The 20,156-nt window shown below is 38.0% G+C and overlaps 3 protein-coding genes and 1 pseudogene across 4 annotated transcripts; 3 read left to right on the forward strand and 1 right to left on the reverse strand.

Annotated features, from left to right (window-relative positions):
* The first annotated feature begins 874 nt into the window (after positions 1-874).
* LOC133742271 (beta-glucosidase 13-like) lies at positions 875-4,135 on the forward strand. Of its 2 annotated transcripts, none has more exons than XM_062169943.1 (10): positions 875-1,426; positions 1,515-1,584; positions 1,682-1,740; positions 1,844-1,919; positions 2,039-2,140; positions 2,256-2,343; positions 2,511-3,145; positions 3,322-3,350; positions 3,444-3,537; positions 3,647-4,135. In XM_062169943.1, the coding sequence occupies exons 1-10, from the start codon at positions 1,184-1,186 to the stop codon at positions 3,940-3,942; spliced, it is 1,692 nt and encodes a 563-aa protein (XP_062025927.1). In that variant the 5' UTR covers positions 875-1,183; the 3' UTR covers positions 3,943-4,135. The 2 variants fall into 2 exon arrangements, with proteins under 2 accessions (XP_062025927.1, XP_062025928.1); XM_062169944.1 differs by having other exon boundaries at positions 2,063-2,140.
* Positions 4,136-7,780: 3,645 nt separating this feature from the next.
* On the forward strand, positions 7,781-10,344 carry LOC133744962 (furostanol glycoside 26-O-beta-glucosidase-like; annotated as a pseudogene).
* A 787-nt stretch (positions 10,345-11,131) lies between these two features.
* Positions 11,132-13,716, reverse strand: LOC133706709 (O-fucosyltransferase 37). Its single transcript, XM_062132253.1, has 6 exons — positions 12,966-13,716; positions 12,420-12,588; positions 12,243-12,332; positions 11,866-12,149; positions 11,519-11,777; positions 11,132-11,407 (listed from the first exon to the last, which is right to left on the reverse strand). The coding sequence occupies exons 1-6, from the start codon at positions 13,613-13,615 to the stop codon at positions 11,180-11,182; spliced, it is 1,680 nt and encodes a 559-aa protein (XP_061988237.1). The 5' UTR covers positions 13,616-13,716; the 3' UTR covers positions 11,132-11,179.
* Positions 13,717-16,100: 2,384 nt separating this feature from the next.
* Positions 16,101-20,047, forward strand: LOC133746455 (probable aspartyl aminopeptidase). The gene is made up of 11 exons (XM_062174636.1): positions 16,101-16,262; positions 16,440-16,575; positions 16,732-16,810; positions 16,917-17,119; positions 17,229-17,298; positions 18,142-18,228; positions 18,389-18,544; positions 18,717-18,890; positions 19,152-19,226; positions 19,305-19,445; positions 19,613-20,047. Exons 1-11 carry the CDS (start codon positions 16,169-16,171, stop codon positions 19,832-19,834), a joined length of 1,437 nt encoding a protein of 478 aa, XP_062030620.1. The 5' UTR covers positions 16,101-16,168; the 3' UTR covers positions 19,835-20,047.
* The last annotated feature ends 109 nt before the right edge of the window (positions 20,048-20,156 follow it).

The following is a 20,156-nucleotide window of genomic DNA, read 5'->3' on the forward strand; positions in this document are numbered from 1 at the left end:
TACCGAACTCCGAAGTCCGAACAATTCTGGTTTGTTACTTATGGCTTACACATCGTCAGATTCTGTGTGTATGTCATACATGTGTGCATAACATAACTTCCCATTTGGAAAATGATAAATCTACCCAAATCATGATTTCGTACTTTTACAAAGTGATCGATCACTTTAGGCTCGTTTGTCTCAAAACAATTAAGTACTGTTTTCAAATGTCATAGCAATTAAACAACCCTTTACGATCATTCTCATCGATCATCTTCACTAGCATTCATTCCCCTTGACTATTACATATTGGACCCTTGATGAATGCACAGTTAATCCAGGTAAGTAAAAGAACTGGACAGCCATTAGAAGCCGGTTTGTATTGAAAACCTTGACTAGCTAGGAAGGCGCCTCCTCCTTTGCAGAATTTGGTGGTTCTCATGCATTTTCCTTCTTCAACAAAAATGGTTTCTACCGGACTAGCTTCGGCACTGGCCTTGGCCCTTGGCAGATGATGCTGCGGCGGCAAGTTGAGGTGCTACACGATCAACAACACAATGTTCCTGATTGTTCATAATATATATCAGAAAACTTCTGAAGAATATTACGTACGTAGAGAAAGCTCTAGCTTGTTGTCTTCTATGAACATGCAATTGGTTTCAAGGCGGTGGGTAATTGGCGTACGTACGTCAAACATGGTATCGACTTTTCCTCAGCTTCAGAATTAGTGTGACACTTGTTTCTCGGAGCCATCGAAATCCAAGCCTTGAGGGGCGGGCTGTGGAGGATTGTATGGTGGAGGAGGGAGCGGATTTACCGCTTTCAACCCGTGGATAACAAATATATGTGGATATAGATTTCTTTGCTCATATTTCTATTTCATTAATTTCTATCTCATTCTAGGCATAGCTACTAATTTCAAGTCTATCATGAGCTTAATTATGACCTTCTGGCAGCTTTTTATGAACTAATTTCATCAATTCGCCAATTACATGCATTCCAAAATTTGTGCTTTCTTGTCATTGTATATTTAGATCTGGTGATGGTTAATTAGTTTCTAATAAGCATATATGCACTACCAATATTGTAGAAGGTGGTGCCAATTAACCCTTGTGTTTCACCAATGCTTTAATTAAAGCTGATCAAGTATTTATGAGATATACTACTCGATCCTTGCTCATGATCGAGGCTAGGTCATCCATCCATGGCTTCATCAACCAAGTTTTTCTATGTTCTGGTTGCGGTTTGTGCCATCATCGCTTCCATTGCTTGCTGCACTTCCCGGGCTACTATTCCAGATTCAGATGGTGTGGCAGCGAATTTGACAGCCGGAGGATTCACTTCCGGATTGAATTTATACAGTAGTGTATTTCTCGAAGAATTGGATGTTACAAGATCAGACTTCCCAGCTGATTTTACTTTTGGAGTCGCTACCTCGGCTGGACAGGTAAGTAGAACATCTTAAATATGATTACCATATTACATAGACTTACATTTTCTCTAAATATCAATCGGGTGCAATTGTACGTACGTAGACTGAAGGGTCAGCCAGAGAAGGAGGGAGAGGACCAAGTACATGGGATCATCGCGTTGATATACTGCCAGGTTAATTAGTTCACATGATTAATTGAGTACCTCAATCTTCACATGCACACTATTAATCTAAGATTATTTGCTAATTTAAAGACTACCACAATTGCAGATGCAATTATAAACAGCGACAAATTTTCTACAGCAATTGATTCATATAGACTATACAAGGTGATTGGTAGATCTAATAATGACATTATACATATGCACCATATATCCTTGTAAAATTTCATTTCTCACATATTTAGTGGAATTAATAGTTTTCACTTTTCAGGAAGATATTAAGATTATCAAGGAACTCGGAGTAAATTCTTACCGCTTCTCCATCTCCTGGAGTCGGATATTACCAAGTAAGCTAATTTTTTCATGAGTTTAAGTACTTCCCCTTTTGCTTTATCGATCTTCCACCTGATTAAGAGAGAAAACTCTAGCTTGTTCATCTTTTATACCAATAAAGTTTATGTGGTAGTGTTGATGCATGGATCTTATTCAGAGGGAAGCTTGAGTGGGGGAATTAATCAAGAGGGTGTTGATCACTATAACAGCTTGATTGACGAATTGATCAGAAATGGTAAGAAGATACAAGTTTAATTATGAATTCCAAAAGTTAAGTACTAGTAAAAATTGAAGTCTGGTTGCTGCATAAATTAATGGATCAATTTTCTGCGTCCTAATTAATAATGTAGGTATCAAACCTTTCGTGACGATTTTACACTCTGACTTTCCACAAGCTCTGGAGGAGAAGTATGGTGGTTACTTGAACCACTCATTCGTGTAAGTTTTCTAAACACTTGCTCAAAACTAGTTTTTCTACACCTTAATTTCTCCTTTGTACGTATGGGATGCCCTTAGGTACAATATATATGTATCAGTACATTGATTTTGGTATTAGACTATTAGTAAACTAGCTTCATACATATGTGGTGTGTTATGTCTTTCAGGAATGATTTTAAAGACTACAGTGAAATTTGCTTCAAATCATTCGGAGATAGAGTTAAAAATTGGTTCACAATCAATGAGCCAACAGTTTCTGCAGTTTACGGGTATGAACTTGGGATCGCTCCACCTGGGAAGTGTTCACTCAAGGAAGGAGTTTGTGTGTTTGGGTCTCCAGAGAACTGTTTAGTCCCGGCAGGTCCATGCAATTTTGGTGGTGATTCTAGCACAGAACCTTACATTGTAGCCCACAACCAAATTCTTGCTCATGCCACCGCGGCTAAGCTCTACAAAGAAAAATACCAAGCACAACAAAAGGGTGAGATTGGAATTGTCCTTGCTTCGAAATACTACGTGCCTCTTTCCGAATCACATGAAGATAAAATTGCAGCAGAACGACTTTTCGACTTCAACCTAGGATGGTTTATGGAACCATTTGTATATGGAGATTATCCCAAGAGTATGAAAGAGTCGGTGAAGGAAAGACTACCTAGTTTTTCTGCACAAGAGAAAAGTTTGATCAAGGGATGTCTAGATTTTGTTGGAATTAATTACTACACATCAACTTATGCTAGACATAAGACACCACCACCATTCGAACAATTGCGCTATTCTTTGGATGTATCAGCCGAAGAAACAGGTAAACATTTGATACCTAATTGTTTTTCAGAACTTACCATTTTCATGGAAAGAGCTAGCAAATGGAATTTTCTGATCCTCATTCAAAACCTGTGTAAACGAAATGAGGCCTTAATCAAAATATCAAGTATATAGACATTTTAATTTTTTTTTTCTGTGATGCTTTGATTATTGCAGGTATGAAGGATGGAGTTTTTCTAGGCATGGTAAGAAAACCCTTAATCATATTTGAAACACTATTGTCAGAGATCTAATTCTCGGCTAATTTTTAACACACAAGTATAGTTACATTAATGCAGGACCGTGAAGGGCACTGGCCGGAAGGGCTGCAGAAACTGATGGAGTATATAAAGGAAAAATATCAACATCCAAAAATCTACATCTCCGAAAATGGTTTGGCTCTTATGCGCTTCAACCATCACATATGTTTATCTAAATACTGCTGATGTATAAAATATAAATACATGCATATCCTCATATCACGAACTTTCTTACTATGTAGGACTTTTTACAATAAGGAACGATGAACTTGCACTTGCTGATCAATTGAAGGACCCAGAACGAATTTCATTTATTGTTCGTCATTTGTATCGTCTCAACAAAGCAATTAAGAACGGGGTAAACGTGAAAGGCTACTTCTACTGGTCTCTCTTCGATGACTTTGAATGGGGAATGGGGTTTTTGCATAGGTATGGGCTATACTATATCGATTTCGATCACAATAACAGGCGCATCCCCAAGCAGTCTGCTGAGTGGTTCAAAGCTTTCCTTCAAAGTGATCATGTGAGCTCGAGCTAGCAGCTAATTAGTATGTGCATGGTTACATTGGTTGTAGCAACTTCTTGGCATATAATTGTATCATTTACGTAGGTACATAAAGTGTATGTATTCCTAGTAATAAAACTTTAGATTTCATGATCAAACTATTCATTTGTTTTTCAACTCACGTGTAAATAATCAAGTTCTTCATATGCAATAACATTTCACTTAATTATCATTGTACGTTCTCAATCCATAATGCAGAAAAATAAAAATCGTTTCAAATAATCTAACTTGCTGGGTTGCTCTCAAATCTCAGCTGATTAAGACGATTGATGAAGTTAGAAAAGAATAGTAATTTAATCACAAAGTAGTGTTCAACTGTTTACTGTCACTCACCAGGTAACAAATCTTAATCATACACAATAGATAAGCCTTGATTTCTACGGTTACAATATCTTATTTAGTACTTTTTTGCAACTGGCAATGTCAATGAGATAGTTTTTAGCATTAGTGGGCAGTAACTGTGTTATATGAAAAAATGAACATATTTCAATAATTCTTCACTAATGTGAGACGTATCGTATCCTAGTACGTACATATTTTTGAGTTTCAAAGCACCTCGTTCATCATTTTACTATTCAAAAGCTGATTTTATTTTTATTTTTGAGGATTCCTTAACCTCGATCAGTTTTTTTTTTTTGAAAATGGGTTTTTTTTTTCTTTTTCGATACTAAATTGTTCAAGCCCAAAGTTTGAAAAAGATTATATTTTCTCAAATTTTTCGAGAAAGTTAACTATATAAGAGGTGGCTTTTCTCCCAGAGTTACATGTGTTAAATTTATTTCAAATTAAGGAATAAAAAATTGTCTGATAAACTATGCTAAGAGAGGTATGCGAAAAATCCAAAAATTTTACAGTACATTATTATTTTTTTTTTGAAATGGGGTTTGGAACCCAGTCAAGTTGGGAGGCTCAACCCCATGCCCATATTATTAACTAAAGAAGAATACAGCCGGGGGGGGGGGGGGGGGGACATATTGCCTAAACCCCGTGAGCTAGAGATGACAGATAAATCTTGATCAATACAATCCATGAGCCAAGAAGGCCCTTCCTCTAACCAAAAGTGACACCCACTATTCCGGACGATGAACTTGGCAATCGAGTGAGCCACCTTATTGCACTCACGCGATCGATAGAAAACTTCAGAAACATTAAGTTGCCTAAGGAGACTCTTAATCTCAGAGACGATAACACCATCGGCGGCATAACAATCCTCTTCCATGTTTACTAGAGATACAGCTTCTAGACAATCAGACTCAACGATCAGAGGGAAGAAAGAGCAATCTAGAGCAAATTCCAAACCTGTTTTGATAGCAAAGAGCTCAGTTGCCAAGACCGAGATATCACATGCCTCTTGCTTGGCAACTGCTCCCATTAGGACCCCCTCATGATTGCGAACCACACCACCTACTCCCCGCTTGGCATTACCATTTACTTCTGCCGTAGCTCCATCCACATTAAGTTTGTAATACTCCATCGGTGGTGGTTGCCAAATGCCCTGTGCACTTCTATTTGTGGCCGAGGCTATATCATGACTAGCGTTAGAAGCTTTGATATCCTCCCAACAGAAAATGGCCCGTTGTAAAAGAATATGAGGAGGAGTGGGAGCAGACCCATGAAAAGTTTGGTTACGTTCATACCAAAGAAACCAACAAATTACCACCAATAGAATCATGTCTCCCATACCAAGCTTAGACCATGCAAAGTCCATCCAATCTTGAAACGAGCCAAATGAAGAATGATTAATGAGATTATAGAAGCATACCTGCTGCCACACATTTTTACTAGCACCATAAGACCAAATAGCATGCAGTGGGGTTTCATCTTCCTCGCCGCAACGAAAACATACCCCACTTTGCAAAAGATGGCGTCTAAACAATATATATCCAGTTGGAACAAAACCCTTAGACATACGCCACAATAGATGTAACATTTTGGAAGGAGCTTTTATATTCCATAATCTTTTCCAGTACACTTAATGTAGTATATTACCCAACGCGCGTCATTTTAGCCATTGTTGTTATCTTAGTAATAAATGAACTAACAAAGCAGTAGGGGCTAGAATTAGATATATGGTTGGCCTTAACAAATTTAGAACACACCCAATTGTTAGCACTAGCTAGGGGAGCAGACCGAAATAACCATTTTGAAACCCATCACTGAATGCTGAATGATAATTGCAGAGCTAATATCCTATTTTACAGATTACAGAGTGGATAACCGTACCCTTTTTCACAAATTGCACAGCTAACATAAGTACATAACAAATAAACTACCCTAACTAATAAACTGCATGTAGTAAGAACGTAGAGACGAACTTGTGATCTATTTAACGCTCCAAGAATGAAAATTAAATTGTATTCTAGTGGTACTCTTATTTCTTGGGAAGCCATGGATTCTTTTACCTCATCTTCATCAACAAAAATTTTGTATGGTCTCATTGCTGTTTGCGCCTTTGTTTCGATCGCCTGCTTAATTATTTGTAGAGGGCACTTGTTGTCTCTGAAAATCACCTCGGCCGAGATAGCCGAGAGATCAAGGAACAAACGTCCTTCTTGATGAATAGCTAGATTGTGGGGAGTGTCAGCACACGGCCAAGTGTGCAATTGTAAATGTGATGTAGATGTAGTGTGCATGATTCTGACTTCATCGAGGGATTGAAAGCCGAGGAAGGAACAATCTCGGCTAGGGTCCGATGCCTTGGAGACAAGGACTTTTGGGTCGTTCAATGGATGAAGCAAATAGTGATTGGTAACCGAACAATTAAGTTATAACTACTCCTAGTGCAAGAGCATAAACACGATAGTAAAAGAGCAAGGAAGTAAAACTCTAGATTAAGTGCAAAAAAATAAAGAATAAGAAAGTAAATTGCAAGAAACTAAATGAACGATAACGTAAAGAGCGAAAAAATAAACGGCTTTGAACAACAAAACTATCAACTATTACAAAAAAAAAAAAACAATAGAAACAATTGAAATATCGATACTAGGTTACAAGAAAACGAAGAGAAATGACTTGAACTAGTAGAGCTAACAACTAAGGAATTGAAAAGACAATGAAACTAATCTTGAGCTACGAAAAATAAAAGAAAACCCATGATGGAGTTTTGATTGGAGATATGTGTACGCGTGTCTTCTGTTGATGCTGCTTTATATAGAGGTCATTGATAATCAAGCCGAGGTGGTCTTGCTCTTGAATTCAAACTCTCCTACTTTAGCTTAGGTTAGAGTCCCTCATGCAATGGAACCCTTCATATAATGATTGTACGTGGCGCAATCCTTATCCAAGATTATATTCAAGCTCTACAAATGATGTATATGATTTATCAATTGACACGATTCATTCCTAGTAGTGCACCACGTCAGACACTATAGGATGGCTTGGAAGAATCCCATGCAACTTCAACTAATCCATGAAACCAAATTCCTTTATCCTCATTATCTATTCTCTTTGTTTGGATATATTAAAACAAAATCACCTTAATCCAAACTGTTGTGCATGGGATTATCAACGTAAATCGTGTAGCTAGCTTTTCATAAACTTCTAATCAGCATATGCTTCTAATAGTGATAAAACTTTAAATCTTAAGCATCAAATTAATCAATCATATATGACATAATTAATAGCTGATAAGTTCTCAACACAATATTATTATTATCAACTAATAAATGTATCAATCGACAATAATATCACCAATTATTCATCCAACGGCTATGATTCGATGAGTTGGAGGTTGAATAACTGGGTGTAAACAACACTCAAGGTTTGTCATCATCGTTAGATATAAAGCGAAGCAGTCCATTCTCACAGATTAATGGTTTCTCATTTACAGTCATTTTTTTTACTTTTAGTTTTGATCAAAGTGGATGATCTTGTTGCAGTTCCAGCGAATGTGACAGTAGGTGGATTGACATTTCAATTGAGTATAAATAGTTCTACATTTGTTGAAGAGTTGAATATCATACGATCAGACTTTCCAAGGGATTTTATTTTTGGAATCGATATCAGTGCTGCACAGGGACGTGTTGAGAATATATACATCCCACATGGGAAAAATGAGACATTGCCTATGGGTTTACAAGGGTTTGGGTCACTCCATCCATTACCAATTAGTTTTGGATGTGAACCCCAGATTACTTTATCATGGTATCAGAGCGGGTTATCCCATGTGTGCATGCCTCGCGGCCACATGGGCTCCATGTCACTCAAAGTTGTCCAAGTGTATGACTTGAAAATTCGCCACACGTGCGGGGGCGTGTTGAGAATATATACATCCCACATGGGAAAAATGGGATCTTGCCCTCCATGTCACCCAAAGTTGTCCACGTGTATGGTTTGAAAATTTGCCACACGTGCGGGGGCGTATTGAGAATATATACATCCCACATGGGAAAAATAGGACATTGTCTATGGATTTATAAGGGTTTGGGTCACTCAATCCATTCCCAATTGGTTTTGGATGTGAACCCCAAATTACTTTATCAGTACGTACATATTGATTAAAAGGGACATATATCAGTTATATATGATTGTTAACATTTTTCTCTAGTAATCAATAGTAAAAAAATAGGTGTGCATGTCTGAATTAATGTGTACTGGCTACAGACTGAAGGGTCACCCAAAGAAGGAGGAACAGGACCAAGTGTTTGGGATGATTTTGTCGAATAACACTCAGGTTGATCCCCAAGCTCAACTATCCTTTCTGATTCACTACCAACAGTTGAATACTAGCAGTTAGCTAAAATAGATTGTAGCCAAATTTACCAGCAAAAAATCATATTCTTATTTGACCATGTTTGATCACTTGCATATAAAATATAAGACGGTGACAAATGTTCTGCAGCAATCGATTCATATAAACGATACAAAGTGAGAAATATAACTAAAGTCTAACCATCCTTGAGATCTAAAATTTTGATGCATTCATCATATTTTTAATTGAATAATCTGCATTTCAGGAGGATCTTAAGATCGTCAAGGACCTTGGAGTTAATTCTTACCGATTTTTCATTTCCTGGAGTGGGATTTTACCAAGTAAACTTTTGCCCTTTTTTGATTCCACATTATACTAGTGACAGAATGAAATTAAGTGTCGTTGGATTTATTTTCCGGCGGCAACATAGTAGGAAAGCTGTGATTCTGGTAATTATGTTTCGTTGTAATCGAGTTATCTTTCCGGTATGTCACCATTATGTCAAAGCAAATAGAGTAGCCAGTAGAGCACTCCTTGCTAATTGGTGCTTGTTAGAATACACGTATTTTGTAGAGTTTCCTGATATTATTTCGGGATGTTCTCTAGATGCTTATTGTAATAAGGGGTTTAGGCTCAATGTCCCCTCCTTTGTATTCGGCGATTTCATTAATCAAGGCTTGAGGGTGGCTGCACCAGCCCTTCTTTCAAAAAAAAAAAAATATATCTTCTACCTGAAAGAAAATCTGGCCTTTTACTCTCTGTATGATTTCGATGTAGACGGAAGCTTAAGCGGCGGAATTAATCAAGAGGGTATTGATTACTACAACAATGTGATTAATCATTATGCTTGTTTTTTAGATTAGGAGGTTTTGGTTTTTGGTCCCCCTCCGTTGTATTCTTTTTTTTCTTTAAAAAATGGAAATAAACAACTCTCTTGGTTGGAGTTCAACTTCAAAAAAAATAAAAAATGGTAAGAAGCCAAAGTTTATAAATCCAAAAATATGTTACTAAGTGTTTGGTTGATGTATTAATTTTGTGTCTCCTTATGTAGGCATCCAACCTTTTGTGACACTGTTACACTATGACTTGCCACAAGCTTTGCAAGAGAAGTACGGAGGCTACTTAAATCGCACATTTGTGTAAGCCTTGAACCCTAATCTCTAAGTTGGATTGGAAACACGATTTGGAATAAATAAAAATAAAATATCATCTTCTCTTACAGGAATGATTTTCAAGATTATAGCGAACTTTGCTTCAAAACATTTGGAGACAGATTTAAACATTGGTTCACAATAAATGATCCAATTATTCATGCAACTTTCGGGCATGAACTTGGGATTGCGCCACCAGGGAGGTGTTTAGTCACTGCCAGACCACGTACATCGGGTGGTAATTCATCCACAGAACCTTACATTGCAGCTCAAAACCTTATTCTTGCTCACGCCTCCGCGGTTAAGCTCTACCGAGAAAAATACCAGGCACAACAAAATGGTGAGATTGGGATGGTCCTTGGTACCTATTATTATGAGCCCTATTGATCAGAATCACCGGAAGATAAAGCTGCTACACAAAGACTTATTGATTTCCAGCTAGGATGGTTTATGGAACCATTTGTGTATGGAGAATATCCAAAAAGTATGAAAGAGATGGTGAAGGAAAGGCTGCCTACTTTTTCTGCAGAAGAGAAAACTTTTTTTTTTTTATGGAACAGAAGAGAATTTTTTTTTTTTTGGTAAACCTCGATGAACGAGGAAATTTATTAGAAAAAGAAAAGAAGACAGCCACTCGGGGGGGGACATAAGGGTAGTATAATTTACCTAATTTATCAGCTGCTACATCCAGAGAATAGCGCGGCACTTCAGTTGGAGATACCTGCTTATTTTTACCATAAAATGATTTATGGTAATTGATTCCAACAAAATCATAACTTCCCTTGATCAAAGTTTTCTCTTCTCTGGTTACTGCTGAAGAAACCATTAAACAATGGCTTATGATTTCAACCATTGCAGGAGTGAAGTAAATATCAAGGGGCTGGGTACTTTGTTTGACAGCTTTGAATGGGGTATGGGGCTGACGAAGAGACTTGGGCTTTACTACATTGATTTCAATGACAATTTCAACCGGATCCCCAATCTTTCTGTTAAGTGGTTCCAAGCTTTCCTTAAAAGCAATCAGACCCGATCGAGTTAATTAGGGGTACATTGAGTGTACATACCAACTTGTTGGCACATAATTGCATATGTACTTCCTACTCTTATCTCCAGTAATAAGACTTTCAATATCATGAACTGTCAATTTGTTTTTCCAACTCATGTACACCATATCAATTGTATTCTCTTCTCACATCAGCACAACTGGTTTGACAAAGAATGAAGTTGTGGCAAAGAATTGAGCTTGAGACTTTTTAAATTGTTGAGTTTATACTAATCCTTGAATGCATAGCCATGAGAGTGGAGAATTCTTGTATTATAAATGGTGAAATCAGATACAACAGATACATTATTTCCTAAAAAAATGGCACTAGAAAATGCCTGTTTTGTGTTTACACATGCACTCAGGCACAGGGTGCGAAATCACATCTCGGTTTCTCATGTAACCTCTTGGCTCAGGCTTCCCCTGAGACTTATGCAGCTCCCTCATGATGCTTCCGAACTCATCATCACTAATCGATGTATCTTCAAACAGAGGCATCATTGCTCTCTTGTTCGGCTTTATGAACTTTCTATGTCCCACATAAGCACGGTGACCCTGTCAAGTCAAAAATACAAAGCAGAGATGATGAGTAACGTACAGTTGGATCAAATGAACTGATATTCAGTGTTAATCTACACCTGCATAAGCATAGTATCAAGTGCTTGCCTGCATTGCTCGGCCCATGTTTCCACCATGGGAAGGCACAAAGACATCACTGCTTAGAGAGACAAGGTAGTCAATGGCAGCCAGAGCTGAAGGCTTGTTCATGTATGGAGAGAGCTCTCCTTCTTTCGCCAACATCTCCTTTGTCACCAAATTTGGAAATTCTGCCACAAGTGGCTGCAGAGCCCTGCTTTCCCCAAATGCCTCACCTCCTGCACTATATATCCGTGCACTTCTTGGCGCTCCTAGACCCTTCAGAAGCCTGTATTAGCACCCCAAACTTATGAATGTAACTTCAGGCATAAGCTACCTAAAATACAAGCCTGCATTTCTACTATAGTAGTACATACCTTGCTATTTCTAATGCATTTAGGGGACAGAGACCAGCAAGTCTCCTTTGGTTGTAGGTCATGTTCAATCGTCCTGTAAGATATTCGGGTTGAGACTCCCGAACCTTTGTGATAATGTCATCATATGCAGGGCCTAATCCGGTGAGACATCCTGTTCTGACCCACACATCCTTCTCTAGCCGGAGATGGAGTGCAATGTAAGGCCCTTCAATCCACATTCTCTTTGCTAATTGATTCCCTAGTGCTTGAATTGGTGCTGCAAATCTCAATGCATGGAAAGCAACCTGAAAATCAAACAAAAATTGGAACAGTTACCTCATGAACATAGCAGTAGCATGCATAGCTCAATACTAGTTGTGATTAACCTTTAACTGTACCTTACACCGAAGCTTCTGAAGATCAGGGGGGAGATTCTTTGAGAGCTTAGAATCCAGCCCTTTTAGCACAAGAAGGCCATCTCGATTCAGCTGCATAACCACATAAGTAAAATTTAAGAAGAATATGGAATTTCAATCTCAGTGCAATCAATTAACCAGAAAACAATTAATGCTTACTTGATTATAGAATCTGGCATGTATCCACTGCGGAGTAACATCGTGAGGGATCTTGTTCATAATTGTCTGTCTTGACATCAAATGTGTAGAGGGAAGATTTGACACAACTCGTACATCAGCTTGTAAAGTCCTCTTGAAGTGTGCCACATCGAAAATATCCGAAAACTCACTGCAAGCCCAGCAAAAGCCAAAGAAATTGATACACAAAAAGGAAAAGCTAGCCAGGATACTAATGCCAAAACCATTTACTTTATGCTTCTACAATGAGGAAAAAAAAAGTGGCCTTTCTTGTGAAACACGCATGAATCATAACCAAACTAAGCTGAAATAGAACAAACACATGTCCTATAAAAATGTACAAATCATCAAATTCAGAACAAAATGGGATAATCCCCAGTTACTTTATGCTTCTTGGATCAGAATAAAGATGGCTTTCTTGTGAAACAAGCATTAACCATAACCAAAACATGTGCTAAAAATAGTCGAAAACCCATGTCCTAATTCGATACGAAAATCCACCAAATTCAGGAGCAAAAGATCTCAAACCTTTCGTCTCCCCAGATCAAATTGACCTGCAAAACAGGCACAACCAAAACAGCCTCAAGAACCCTAGCAATGACAACAGCATCCACAATCTGATTCCTCTGCTGGTTCAGACCCCCAGAGGCCACCACCAGCAAGAACCTCCTCCTCTCCGTGACAATCTTGGCAGACGATTTTCGATACCCGAGGCCGAAATCCAAGCAGGGCCTAAACCCTTCCCCATTGGGCTGCTCCCAGAATTCCTTCTCCGCCGAGGAAAGATTAGCCCCCAAGGCCCCATGGGCCGGCAGTGGCACCATGACAGTATCCGAAAGCAGCCTCGGGTCGTCGATAAAGCCCGAAGAAGAGGTTTTCGGGGAAATGGGGGAGAGGGAAGGAGTGGAGGCAGCAGAGTGGGAACAGGGGATGATGGCAGAGTGGGTGGGGATGAGGTTGAGGATTGAGATTCCCAAGAAATTGAGGGAGAAGAGGAAACAGAGAAGGAGGATTGGGGGAGATGAGGAGGAGGGTTTGGGGAGTCTGAAACGGTGCGTTTTGGGGGAGAAGAGGAGGGTGGTGAGTGGAGAGACGACTGGGAGTAGGTAGTGGAAGAGGAATGGCGGTGGTGATGGGTTTCGTGTTGTTGTCTTGGGGCTCGTTCTTGATTTCGCCATGGGAGAAAAGGCTTGAAGTGAATCAATGGCGGTTCTGGTTCGTCTTCTTCTTCGTCTCTGGAATTTGGGATTTGGGTTCTGGAAATGTTGAGGGGTTTGGATTCTTGGAGAAAATAAAGCGAAGCTTGTTATGGAAGGCGAATTTCATGAACCTCGAGTCTAGAGGAAATGTCTGATTTGCCCATGGGTTTTTCATGATGGGTTTGCTAGAGGGAAGGGCGGTTTGGTCAGAGGATGTAGACGTTTCTGTTTTGATTTTCCCGGGAAAATAAAGAGTGGCTACTAATTCGTTAGTTAGTGAACCTATCTATCTAGCTTGTGCTGCTGAGTGTGATTAATTATTTGACTTTCTTTTGGTTAAGTATTGATTATTTGACTTTTTGGAGAGATTATTTGAAGATACTTCGAAAGTTTGAAGTGAAAAAAGCAACAAAATATGATGAGTCCCTAGCACGATTGGAAGCTTTACATACATGTAGATGCATATAGCTAATCGAATCAGAGGGCCTTTTTTTTCCTAGTGTTTACACACTATGTTTTTCTTGCTGGTGTTTACACACTATACTGCTATAGCGTAAAGAGCCGCTGTTTTTGAGTCCTAGTGATTTGAAGTTCAAGCCTTTGGAGGTACCTAAACTAGTCAGGAGAAATCAGTTATGGTTAAAAACAAGTAGGGACTCGATGTCTTAAATGAAGTATTAAAAACTATATGATTAATCTCCATATGCTTTCTCACATCTAAGCATCTATCATTAATCCGCAATCAAGTTCTGAATTATTGCAAAATTCTTGAACTCAGTGTACCCTAATTAGACAATGAGAATAATTTAAAACTTGAGAATGATAAAGATATCATGCCAAAGAAAAGATGAGCAACATATTGTAAAGTGGTTTTGACATTGTAAATTTTTGTCCAAAATGCCTCATTTCATGATCAAAATAATAGAAATTAACATCTCACTTAACATAATATCTTGGCTTGATATTTGGAACGCTGAGAAGGAATAGTCTCATACTATACTCCATACGTTAAAGAAAAATGTTTATTTTTTCTATTTTGAGTAAGGAATGCAAATTTGCAATATAGCAGACATGTTCTCCCCGTCGCTTGATGATCAAGAGTTGATGATTACTTACTATTGAAATTAGTATCAACAAATGACATTGACATTGAATAATGTTGAAGAGGAAATTAGAAAAAAAAAAAACCCAAAAAATGAAGCTCCTATTAGGAAAAACTCATTCCTATATTTTCTTTTAATACCTTCCTTATAGATTTTAAGTCTATAATTATGATTTTTCTTGTTTTTTTAGTTTGACTATTTTACCCTTCTGATTGAATAAGTAAAATATTCATCAAATATAGTTGTTGACTTTTTAGTAAAATATTCATTTCACCTCATTTACCGGAAATGAAATAGAATAATCCAACACCCTTGTCATTAACTTTCACTTGCTAATTTTGGTATTTCTAGATGAATCATAGGCCTAACTGTATAATTTTTCCTATCGTACGTACATGTGTTAAATATCATATGAGTTTTAACTTTTAACATAAGCAAATGATTTAGGTACCTATCATTTAGGAGCTCACAATTTGTACCTATCAATCAGGGAATACCTTAGGTAGAATGAACCATTGGTAAAATTGCATAATTTTGTGTATCATTCAGATGTTAAACATCGTGTGGGTTTTAACATAAGCAAATGATTTATGTACCTATCATTCAGGGAGTTCACAATTTGTACCTAAATCATTCAGAGAATGACTTAGGCACCTATAATTCCAGCTTTTGAATGTGCTCCAACCCAAGTATTGATTTAGATTAGGCTTTGAATGTGGAGATTACATAACCTCCAACCCAGGTATTGATTTCAATTGCTAAAATTAAGAGTTGATTAATTATGGGCAATGTTTTTGCGCAACCGTTTCAAGACTTGCATCTGCATAAAGTTTGGGGATGGTGGCAGCTTTAGTAATTCTTAACAACAATGGATTTTAATATTTATCTTATTTAATAGGGTTTTTTTTTTTTTAAATAAACCTAATTAATAGGTTTGAGTGTATATTAAAACAATCTTATAGATGAGTTTAATCTAAAAGGTGTGTGTGAATTTGGGAGTTTCCCAATGTTGAATAATATACTGAAGCTTCCAACAAGCAGGATGCGTAGCGCAGAGCATCGGCGGATCCGATCTCTAGCGAAAACACTGGTCAAATAAATTTGATGATACATGACCAAACAATTCTTGATCACCATTCACCAGGTGACCTGTAAAATCAGTGTTGTTGCGCGAGTTCTAATTGGCCACAAAAATAAACGGTTGGCTTGATGAATGGGTCACTTCGGGTAAGGGCCCGTACAGCCCAAAAGAGATATTCTGAGATTCCCTGATTCAGTAAGTAAATCTCACGCAAAGCTGCAAAGCCCGCCGGCCCAAATAAAGCTAAAATCCTCAGTACAAAGTTACACACACACACACAACACACAAGAGAGAGAGAGATACAAAGAAACAAACTTTAGGGGAGAGAGAGAGAGAGGAATAGCAGAAATGGCAAAGCAAGAATCAAACTGTGTAGGAAGCTCAGTCGTCTCTGACCTCATCAACTTCCTCAACGCTTGTCCCACTGCTTTTCACGCCGTCGGTAAATTCCAACTCCATCACACACTCTCTCTCTCTTTTTTCCTCCATTTTCGAAGAGATCGTGATCGCGCTTTCCACCTTATCGGTTAATTTTTTGATCGGTGTTGTTAGTTTGAGTTCGAAAGTTGATTTCTTCGAGCGCTTGAATCTGTTATCTGCTTTGTTTTTTGTGTTGCAGACGAGGCGAAGAAGCGTCTGCAAACCGCGGGGTACGAGCAGGTTTTGGAGAGAGAGGATTGGAAATTGGAGGCTGGTAAAAAGTACTACTTCACCAGGAACTACTCCACCATTGTGGCTTTTGCAATCGGTAAAAAGTAAGTACCGCTTCTTCAATTTGAGCTTGTTTTCATTGAGTTTTTGCTCTCTTTGGTTTTAGACTGTGAAGGTTTACGGATTGAATGGTTGAGAAAGCTGAAGTTTGTATGTTATATTGGTTTTTATGCTCATATAGTGGCTATATTGTGCTTTAGATTTGTTGCCGGAAATGGATTCCATATAGTTGGTGCTCATACTGATAGTCCTTGTCTCAAATTGAAGCCTGTTTCCAAGGTGATGCAGTGTAATTTGTATCTGAATTGAACTGTTAAGAAAAATGATGAATGAAGAGTGTGTGAGAGCTTTGAACTCAGCATTGGTGTATCGGTGGCTTGTGCAGGTAGCTAAGGGTGGGTACTTGGAAGTGGGAGTCCAAACATATGGAGGTGGCTTGTGGCATACCTGGTTCGACCGTGACTTGACAATTGCAGGAAGGGTGATAGTAAGAGAAGAGAAAGATGGTGTTGTTTCTTACTCACATAGACTTGTCCGGATTGAGGAGCCCATCATGCGGATTCCTACTCTGGCAATTCACCTGGACAGGTAATCTTGCTGTGCAATTTATTATTCACATGTTTGGGTTGTTGAGTGGTTTGTGCTTTGGACTGAGATATGCGTCTATTTTTCATTTTTATTGGCTTGCTCTTGACAGGGATGTTAGAGAGGCGTTTAAGGTGAATGCACAGAGTCACCTTCTTCCTGTCTTGGCAACAGCAGTCAAGGTAATCTTGTAATATATTCAATTTATCGTTAGCATCCACCATCACTTTTAAGAATAATTGATTTACTCATAGTTCAATTGTTATGACTTATTAGTAGTAAATGACATAATTTGTGTTGATAAAACAGACAAAGTTTGTCTTTGAATGCTTGGGTTCAAGTACTACCATGTCATTGTTTTTCGGTCTGACTATACTACCATGACAGTCTGTGAAGATTGCATCTGGTTACATACGATGAAATGATGTAACTTCTTCAAATTTACAATTCTAGTTATATTTCTGATTAGCCACACTGGGTTCATATGTTGAATAGTTGATAAGAGTGAGAAGCCTATATGATTACTTGCATCCATGTACTTGCAAGTAGTTACTGCCATAACTTCATATTATGTGTCTGCAACTCAAATTAAATATAAAAGATTAAGAATGACTCTGTAAAGAATCTTAGTGCCGGACATTTACAAACTAGTTGTATCTTCCACGATACACACTCTGGTTTCTTTGCTTATTTATATGACTAAATGGCTAACTATTTTTTTCTTGTATGTGTATTCACTTAGGCCTTGTATAAATGTTATTTAGGTTAGTTAGGATGTTGTATTTGATTAGTCATGCAAGTATATAGACTTGGTATAAGGTATCAAGCCATGTGTTGGTTAATAAGTCTGATTTGTTAAACGGTGCATCTGTCACATAGTTATTTATGAGGATGGTATATAATTACTGAAAGCCCAGTAACTGATGGTTTTTCTCATATATCTTTATGGGGAATTAGAGTCAATAAACTTCCCTTTGAATCTAATATTGTTTTATCTTACCTAACGAATTAATGTTTTTTAACAGGCAGAGCTCAATAAAGTAGTTGCAGAAAGTGGCCAATCTAAGGAGACAACCTCAATTAACTCAAAGCATCACTCGCTTCTGTTACAGGTCATCAGTAAACTCTAGAACTTTGGATTTCTTTGTTATGTTGGAGGATCGATTGACTTTTTAAATGTGATAATAAGAAGATTAATACTCCTTTAGATGGAATCAGATTTGGGTATGCTCTTTTGGTGATGAAATTATTCATCTACTTTCTTTCTTTCAGCTGCTTGCAGATAAGCTTGGGTGTGAACCAGAACATATAAGTGATTTTGAATTGCAAGCATGTGATACTCAACCAAGTCTAGTAGCCGGTGCAGCAAAAGAATTTATTTTCTCAGGAAGGCTTGATAATCTCTGCATGTCATTTTGTTCCCTAAAGGTAATAACATTTTGATTTCTTTAATCGAAGATTAGCAGTGGCGTTTAATACAATCAGTATTACTTTCTTATATTTCTTGTGCTTTGTGTATAAGATGAAGTATAATCTATTATGTGGTTTCAATTTGGAGAAGCTGATTCATATTTTTTTTTACTCTATTGTTTATATTAAGGCATTGATAGACGCAACAGCTCCTGAAAGCAACCTTGAGGATGAGACTGGTGTTAGAATGGTGGCTTTGTTTGATCACGAGGAGGTTGGATCTGACTCCGCCCAAGGGGCTGGGTCTCCAGCCATGTTGAATACTCTTTCACGAATTACACATTCCTTTACCACAGATTCTAAGGTACTGACTCTTTGATGTCCTATTAATTCCATGGTATTGGGTTTGTTTTGATAGAGAAGGGATCACTAGTTACTGCAATTTTTTGTAGATGCAGAACTCATAGAGACAACTGTAGTAATTGGTCCAGTGCCATGACATTCTGCTATATTTATTTTAGCATACACACATTCTGTAATTATCCTATTGCTTGGACAGCTTGTTTGCTTATACTGCACTGTTTGTTTGTTTGTGTTTTTTTAATATTTTTAATTTTTTTTACAGCTGCTTGAGAAAGCAATACAGAGAAGCTTTCTTGTATCTGCTGACATGGCCCATGCCTTGCATCCTAATTATATGGTAGGTTGTTTAATATAGTTATTTTTCCATGCTGTTAATTTGCTCTATAGTCTATACTGATATAGGGATCTTTTACAGGATAAACATGAAGACAATCATCAGCCCAAGTTGCATGGGGGACTTGTGATCAAACACAATGCAAATCAACGTTATGCAACCAATGCTGTCACTTCCTTAATATTCAGGGAGATAGCAAGGAATCACAGCCTTCCTGTCCAGGTCAGCTTATCCTGTTCTAACTAGAAAAGTTTTAGGCATTTTAAGTATATAGGCGCTTGATGTGGACACATTACATATTATAAATGGAAGTAGGAAACTGAATAAAGAATTGAAAGCCTTTCGCAGTTTTTCTTGATGGTTGAGAGTGTATCTCTATCTGTATGCAGGATTTTGTGGTTCGTAATGACATGGCCTGTGGTTCAACCATCGGTCCCATTCTTGCAAGTGGAGTGGGGATACGTACAGTAGACGTAGGTGCACCGCAGTTGTCAATGCACAGCATACGGGAAATGTGTGCTGTTGATGATGTGAAGCATTCATATGAGCATTTCAAGGCCTATTACCAAGAGTTCACTCATCTGGATGCAAAGATTAAAGTAGATGCGTAGGTATCTGATCCTCATCTTCCGAAGTTTCGTTGGAGTCGGGTGCTCTTGTGAGGTCTATGCTCTCGAGATAACCGTGGAAACATAGTAATTGCCTGTAATAAGCACCCATGAGTGGGTAAAAATGCAATGCTGAATTGATTGGCAAAGATTAAAGTGAATGTACAATGAATCGAGTAGGATAGTTCTGGTTGCACTCAGAGTTTTTACTTTTTACTTGGGAAACCCGTCTAGTTTTTTAGTTTATACTAATCACAGCCACAGAACACTCAAACTCAAGGGCTAAGACTCCATTTTGATATTTGGTTCACTTTTTTTTTTTTAA

This window comes from Rosa rugosa, chromosome 4 (assembly GCF_958449725.1).
Source record: "Rosa rugosa chromosome 4, drRosRugo1.1, whole genome shotgun sequence".
NCBI lineage: Eukaryota > Viridiplantae > Streptophyta > Magnoliopsida > Rosales > Rosaceae > Rosa > Rosa rugosa.

What these genes read in the sequence shown, in the direction of transcription:
- LOC133742271 (XM_062169943.1), top strand. Translation starts at nt 1,184, where the DNA reads ATGGCTTCATCAACCAAGTTTTTCTATGTTCTGGTTGCGGTTTGTGCC. An exon ending in TCGCTACCTCGGCTGGACAG is followed by an intron (nt 1,427 to 1,514) that starts GTAAGTAGAACA and finishes GTACGTACGTAG; the next exon opens with ACTGAAGGGTCAGCCAGAGA. An exon ending in TACTTGAACCACTCATTCGT is followed by an intron (nt 2,344 to 2,510) that starts GTAAGTTTTCTA and finishes TATGTCTTTCAG; the next exon opens with GAATGATTTTAAAGACTACA.
- LOC133706709 (XM_062132253.1), bottom strand. Translation starts at nt 13,615, where the DNA reads ATGGCGAAATCAAGAACGAGCCCCAAGACAACAACACGAAACCCATCA. An exon ending in ATGCCAGATTCTATAATCAA is followed by an intron (nt 12,333 to 12,419) that starts GTAAGCATTAAT and finishes GTGGTTATGCAG; the next exon opens with CTGAATCGAGATGGCCTTCT. An exon ending in TTCAGAAGCTTCGGTGTAAG is followed by an intron (nt 12,150 to 12,242) that starts GTACAGTTAAAG and finishes TTTGATTTTCAG; the next exon opens with GTTGCTTTCCATGCATTGAG.
- LOC133746455 (XM_062174636.1), top strand. Translation starts at nt 16,169, where the DNA reads ATGGCAAAGCAAGAATCAAACTGTGTAGGAAGCTCAGTCGTCTCTGAC. An exon ending in GCTTTTGCAATCGGTAAAAA is followed by an intron (nt 16,576 to 16,731) that starts GTAAGTACCGCT and finishes ATTGTGCTTTAG; the next exon opens with ATTTGTTGCCGGAAATGGAT. An exon ending in CTGGCAATTCACCTGGACAG is followed by an intron (nt 17,120 to 17,228) that starts GTAATCTTGCTG and finishes TGCTCTTGACAG; the next exon opens with GGATGTTAGAGAGGCGTTTA.